Source organism: Enhydra lutris, unplaced genomic scaffold (assembly GCF_002288905.1).
Source record: "Enhydra lutris kenyoni isolate GAN:26980312 unplaced genomic scaffold, ASM228890v2 scaffoldscaffold46, whole genome shotgun sequence".
NCBI lineage: Eukaryota > Metazoa > Chordata > Mammalia > Carnivora > Mustelidae > Enhydra > Enhydra lutris.
In genome coordinates this window covers 16,879,420-16,886,653 of record NW_019154130.1, presented here as the reverse complement: position 1 = coordinate 16,886,653, position 7,234 = coordinate 16,879,420, and the positions used below count along the sequence as shown (strand labels likewise).

Genomic DNA, 7,234 nt, shown 5'->3' with positions numbered 1-7,234 from the left:
TGTGTGTGTGTGTGTGTGTGTGTGTGTGTGTGTGTGTGTGTGTGTGTGTGAATGGGGGAATTTTATAGGAAAATCTGGATTTCTGGCTTCTCTAGAAAAAAAAAATGATATCTGGCCATTCTGGGCTAGAGTTCCACATGGGAACAACTGATTGGAAGGGAATAGGGCTGCTGCTTTGGACATGATGTGCCCTTTGCTGTTTGTCACAGTCCCCTCCACTCCCTACTGCCTTATACCCAGTCTGCTTCACTTATTTGCTCTTCCTGCCTGGCTTTCATACAACAGTGTCACTGACCATGGCATGAGCTTGGAAGATACCCAAGTCATAGACCATCTTGGAAGACAGTTCTTTGGCTGGAGGGAAGCAACACTGCTCCCTCTGACATCTGTCTGGCTCAGCTGGCTTGCTCCTGTAATGGGCCAGGCTCTGAGCAATGCTCATTTGGGACCACCAAAAAAACTCTCCATCCCTCTTCATTTTCCTTCTATTATTTAAAAATGGATTCACGTACAAAGGACAAGAAGCAAGGCTATGGGGTGTTTTGGGCTTTTTTTTTTTTATTTTTTTTTTTTTTTTTAGCATTTTAACCCACTGTCATCTTGGCTTTCCCCCCAACCTCATTTCCCTGAGCTCAGTGTTCAGAACAATTCATGACTCACTGGGTTCTTTCCTCTCATTGGGTTTGATGCAACGGATGTATGAAGGTTCCTTAGAGATGAGGATTTCCAGAAGGCTGCTCAGGCTGTTTTTAAACTGAGTCCCCACCTTCAGAGGGAAAGAGAGAGAGAGAGAGAGAATGAATGAGCTAAATAGGCACTGCTTCTCCCAATAAATACAGAGAAGATTGGCTAGGGCACAGGTCTTTCTATCCCAGCCCCGACAGAGTGCCCTCCCCATAACCATCTCGCCCACTAAAAAGGTTTCGGATGTTCTGGTCTGAGAAGTCCAAGCTCAGACTGGTCAAACAGAGGCTGGACAAGCACCTGTTCAGGGTGCTTTCCTCACTCAGCAAATACGTGGTGAGCACCTCATAGGAGCCCGTATCGCCATTGAGACCATCACCCCCATCAGCCAACCATTTCCCGGTTACCAAGCTTCCTTTATGACACTTGCACTGTTGTAAGTCCCTTCTTTCTTTGATGGTATTGTCCTCTCCTCTCTTCCATTAGATCATACGCCCCATGAGAACAGGGATCTTGTCCATTCTGTTATTGCTAAAACTTGCGCCCTGCATACAGCACTTGACACACAGTAAACACACTGGTTGCTATACTTGGAAAATATGTATTTAGTCAGTGTGTGTTAGAGAGGGACGCTTTCAGAAAAAGGAAGGACAGATTAAAATGTGCAGGTAACTGAGAATATTTGTACCCTCTGGCTGATTTTTACTACCTTTTCCAGTTCCGCATGGGCCTGCTTTCCCCTGACTCACCGTTGGTGGCCTTCTCCGGTTTTCTAACTCGGCCACCAGGAAGCACTCCTTCAGGATGCGGTTTTTGGACCTGCACAGCACCTGCAAGTAAAGGAAATGAGCCCCACATTCACTGCTTCAGAAGTCACTAAGGGGTCTTTGGGAAACCTGTGTAAGTTTGCACCGCAGCCCAGAGCCATTTGCTTTGGGAGCACTGGAAGATGGGAAAAAAGACAAATGCGGAAGGAAACATTTAAATACTGGATCCACAGCTCTGTCTACATGGTGAGGCTGTCTGATTGTTTTTCCTTGGACACAGTCAAGCTATCCTTGTTCACAGTCCAGCCCATAAAGAATGAACAGCTCTCCAAGAATGATCTCCAGGATACGGTGTTAAGTGGGGGAAAAAAAAAAAAGGCAAGACAAGGACCACATGTACAGTGTGTGATTATTGTGTGAAGAGAAAGGAAAAGGAGGGATACATACACACACCCCTTGGTCTGAACCATCCCTGGAAGGATACACAATCAAATGGCTAGAACAGTTGGCTCTCAGAGAGTTGGCGATATGGGGTCAAGGACATCAGCTTTTGTGCAGTTTGATTTCTCCCCACTGTGCACAAGTTTTCAAAATATTTTGTATTACTAAAAATCTTGATTTATATTTTCAAGAGAGTTGAGAGAGAGTGGGGGAGGAGGAAGGGGAGAGGGAGAGAGAGAATCTTCAGCGGGCTCCACGCTCAGTGCAGAGTCCAACATGGGGCTCGATCTCATGACCCTCAGATCATGATCTGAGCTAAAATCAAGAATAGGACACTCAACTGACTGAGCCACCTAGGGGCCCCAAAGATCTTCAATTTAAAAAAATTAATTCTACACTAAAATTCTTTTCTTTGTATTCATATAATGAGATATTCTTCGGCCTTTAAGGAAGGAAATTAACCAAACAGTGGAAGGAGCAGAGATGCCCTTCAACAGACAAATGGATAAAAATGTGGTCCGTATACACAATGGAATATTACTCAGCCACCAGAAAGGATGAATACCCACTATTTGCATTGACATGGATGGGACTGGAGGGGCCTATGCTAAGGGAAGTAGGTCAGGCAGAGAAAGACAATTTTCTTATGGTTTTGCTCATATGTGGAGCATACAGAATAGCATGGAGGACATTAGGGGAAGGAAGGGAAAACTGAAATCGGAGGGGAAGACAAACCATGAGAAATTATGGACTCCAGGAATCAATCTGAGGGCTTCAGAGGGGATGTGGTTGGGTTATGGGGTAGCCCGGTGATAGGTATTAAGGAGGGCACATGTTGTGATGAGCAAGCACCCTGGTGTTATATGCAAACAGTGAATCATTGGACAGTACATCAAAAACTGGTGATGTACTCTATGGTAACTAAATAACACAATTTTAAAAACCCAAGAAATTTAAAAAAAGAAGGAAGGAAATTGTGACACATGTGGGGACATGCATGAAACTGAGGACATCACGCTAAGGGACAGAAATGAGACACAGAACGACAAGTACTGTATGACCCCATTCACATGAGATTCCTAGAGGAGTCAAATTCAGAGTGATAGGAAGTAGGGTGGTGGCTACAGGGGCTGAGGGAGGAGGAACAGGGAGTGAGTGTTTGAAACAGGGGGCAGAGTTTCAGTTTTCCAAGATGAAAAGGATCCTAGAGATTGGGAGTATGAGGATCAATGGTGTTTAATGCTACTCAAATGAACACTTAAAAACAATTGTGATGGTACATTTTATGGTATGTGCATTTTACCACAATTCGACGTTTCTTTGAATTAAAAAAAAAATTGGGGCACCTGGGTGGCTCAGTGGGTTAAGCCTCTGCCTTTGGCTCAGGTCATAATGTCAGGGTCCTGGGATCGAGCCCCGCATTGGGCTCTCTGCTTAGCAGGGAGCCTGCTTCCCCCTCTCTCTGCCTGCCTCTCTGCCTACTTGTGATCTCTCTCTCTGTCAAATAAATAAATAAAATCTTTAAAAAAATTTTTGTTTAATCCACTCTAATTCTGCTCTTAATGATGTCACAAAAGAGCAATTTGGGGATGGGGTGAACACATTAGAAAGGATCCATGTTTTTTCTGTTGTTTTTTTTTTTAAGATTTTATTTATTTATTTTACAGAGAGAGATCATAAGTAGGCAGAGAGGCAGGCAGAGAGAGAGGGGGAAGCAGGCTCCCTGCTGAGCAGAGAGCCCCATGTGGGGCTTGATCCCAGGACCCTGGGATCATGACCCAAGCAGAAGGCAGAGGCTTTAACCCACTGAGCCACCAAGGCGCCCCTAGAAAGGATCCGTCTTGAAGGCAAAAGAAAGGGCAAGGTGCATCAGTCCTAGCTGGTGAAGGGAGAGACTCTCAGATTTTTCCATGGGAAGCACCCTCCATAGGTGGGTTTGTGATGGGTGTGGGTGTGGTGCACAGGGGCAAAGCCAGGAGAGGAGTATTGCTTTCCTTGTGCCATCTGGGCCCTTCTACACCTGTGTCATTCACAGTGACCCTGGGAAGGGGCACCGCCAGACCCACCCCACAACGACAGGAAAATCTGCTCCAGACCCCGTGCTGGGAAGAGGCAAGGCTGATGCTCAGTCCCAAAGAGCACCGGCCTAGAGCGGAGATCCGAAGTTAGGAATAGTTCTCTATCCTGAAGCCCAGAGATTGGGCTGAGAAAGATTGGAAAAGCCAGAAGGTATTCCTGAAACCAACAGTCTCTGTGTTCGCTCTGAAAAGGTCTCCCTAACTTTAAGCTTTTTGTAGACCAAGCTAATGAAATAAAATCTAATTTTTATAAAACAGCCAACTGTTTCAATACAAAGGAAGGCTTCAAAACACCCAGGGTATTTCTGACCAGTGAGGTATATGGAAGGAGACTGGAACTTGCAGCAGCGGCCCCAGGGGCTAATCGCAGCTCCAGCCCCACTTCATGATGTGATCTTGAGCAAGTCAAGACTTCTCGGGGTCTCAATTTTCTCATCCTCTGTTCATGCTACCCTAGTACATTCCCACTGCACCTGAGCAAAAATCTCTTCTCCTCCCTGGGGACCTCACCCTGCTGGGCTCAGTCCCCTCTCCAAACATCATACTCCTTACTGAACATACACTGAAATCGTCTGGGCTTCAGGGCCTTTGCACACGCCAGTCCCTCAACCTGGAGTCAGCCCAATCTTTCCATGGCCAGTAACATTCTCACTCAGGTTTCAGCCCAAAGTCACCTCCACAGGGGTGTTTCTTCTGATCTCTTAAACTAGATTAAAAATGCTCCTCTCAATCGTGTTTTTTTATTTTCTTCAAAGCACTTCTCACCGACGGGTAACTTATTTGTGTACAGTTGAACCTTGGACAAAATGGGTTGGAACCATGTGGATCCCCTTACATGCAGATTTTCTTTTTCTTTACAGTACAGGGTGTTAAGTGTATTTTCCTTAGGACTTTCTTAATAATATTCTCTTTTCTCTAGCTTATTTCATTGTAAGAATACTGTATATAATATATAACATACAAAAGATGTGTTCAACGACTGTTTATGTATGAGTAAGGCTTCCAGTCAACAGTAGGCTATTGGTAATTAAGTTTTGGGAGAGTTGAAAGTTATACATGGAATTATGACTGCACAGGAAATTGTCAGGTTCATGTTGTTTAAGGGTTACTGTATATATTTATTCTTTTTTAAAAAATATTTATTCTTGACCCCTCCCTGCCCCCAATGTAAGCCCCATGAGAACAAGAACTAGCCCAGCACACAACAGGGCCAATACACATTCTTGAATCAATGGCATATCATACATTCGTCTGTTGAAGGGCGTCTTGGCTCTTTCCACAGTCTGGGGATTGTGGACTTTGCTGCTATGAACATTGGGGTACAGATGGCCCTTCTTTCCACTACATCTGTATCTTTGGGGCAAATCCCCAGTAATGCAATGGCAGGGTCATAGGGTAGCTCTATTTTTAATTTCTTAAGGAATCTCCACACTGTTTTCCAAAGTGGCTGTATCAACTTGCATTACCACCAACAGTGTAAGAGGGTTCCCCTTTCTCCATGGACGGGACTGGAGGAGATTATGCTGAGTGAAATAAGTCAAGCAGAGAGAATCAATTATCATATGGTTTCACTTACTTGTGGAGAATAAGGAATAACACGGAGGACATGGGGAGATGGAGAGGAGAAGTGAGTTGGGGGAAATCAGAGGGGGAGATGAACCATGAGAGACTGTGGACTCTGAGAAACAAACAGGGTTTTGGAGGGTAGAGAGGTGGGGGGTTAGGGGAGCCTGGTCATGGGTAATAAGGAGGGCACGTATTGCATGGAGCACTGGGTGTGGTGCATAAACAATGAATCTTGGAACACTGAAAAAATAAAATAAAATAAAATTTAAAAGGGCATATCATACAGATGACCTTGAATATCTGTTCTGGCCATGCTAGAGTTCTAACATAAAGCACTGTACAGAAAAATCCAGAAGGCCAAACCAACCCCAAATCAGTGTCATGGGTGATACCATCAGAAATACATACAGTTAAATTCCAGACTTACTTCTTTCAGATGTCTGTAGAGGAGATCATTGTTTTTTTCTAAGAATCCTGTAAAACATTGAAAAATTTCTGAATCACTGGCTTTGTCTAAAAATGCAATTCCATCCCAACTAACTGCAAAGGGAAATCCTGAGCATAATCTCCTAGGCTCAGATCTGAGGTTCTCAGCCTTAGCACGTGGACGTTTGGGGCTGGAGAATTCTTTCTTATGGCGACTGTCTTGTGAATTGTAAGATGGTTAGCAGCACCCCTGAACTCTTTCACTCGATGCCAGCAGCCCCTTCCCCAGCTGGGAAAACCCAATTTGTCTCTAGACATTGCCAGTTGTTCCTGGATGAGTAATCCTACCTGTGGTTGTGGAGGTCCTCAGAATTGAATTTATGGCACACACACTGTACTCTAACCTCTCCCTAGCTATCACGCAAATGTAGAGCCTTTATCCTAAGTATTGTCCTAATCCAGTAGCAAAGAGCTATGTAAAAAAAGAATGACATTGAGAGGCGCTTGGGTCGCCCAGTTGGTTGAACGTTCAACTCTTCCTTCCAGCTCAGATCATGATCTCAGGGTCATGGGATCAAGCCCCATGTTGGGCTCTACACTCAGCTGGGAGTCTCCTTGTCCCTCTCCCTCTGCTCCTCCCCCTACTTTCATGCTACCTATAAAATAAATACATACATAAATAAAATATAAAAAAAAAAAAAGGAATGACATCGAAACAATGGATGGAGTGTTGAATTTCAAGAGTGGCCTGGGGAAGCCAGGTGAGAAAATCATCCCCACCACTGAGGAAAGCAAAACTGAAGCATCAGGACTAGATGCTAGTATGTATCCTCATACAAAGGAGAATGCGCCATTTCTGACTTTAAAACTTGGTTTTTAAGTGCTCACTTAAAACCTAATCAGTTAATAATCATTATATTAGTAACTAAATGACATTATAAAATCAGCACCAGGGAGCCTGGGTAGCTCAGTCGGTTAAGCATCCAACTTTTGATCTCAGCTCAGCTCTTGATCTCAGGGTCATGAGTTCAAGCCCCACGTTGGGCTCCACACCAGGCATGGAGCCTACTTAAAAAATAAAAATAAAAACAAAAATCTGCTAAAAAAGACATGTATCAAAAACATCTATGATATAAGCTTTTTAGAAAGCTGTTTGGAGCTACCAAAACTAACATTTTTATTGTGGTAAAACATACATAACAAAAAAAATTCAGCATTTTAGCTATTTTTAAGTGTTTGGTGGCATTAAGTACAGTCACATTGCTGTGAACC

General features: G+C 44.0%; 1 protein-coding gene across 1 annotated transcript in view; it reads right to left on the bottom strand.

Annotated features, from left to right (window-relative positions):
- The window catches only part of LOC111156492 (myosin IH), a 44,228-nt gene that overhangs the window by 15,317 nt on the left and 21,677 nt on the right, over nt 1-7,234 (bottom strand). Inside the window, exons 15-17 of the mRNA XM_022517428.1 lie at nt 5,964-6,010; nt 1,434-1,514; nt 661-766 (exon numbers count right to left, since the gene is read on the bottom strand). Of these exons, the coding sequence (XP_022373136.1) occupies nt 661-766; nt 1,434-1,514; nt 5,964-6,010 (234 nt within the window). The remainder of the gene's footprint in view (nt 1-660; nt 767-1,433; nt 1,515-5,963; nt 6,011-7,234) is intronic.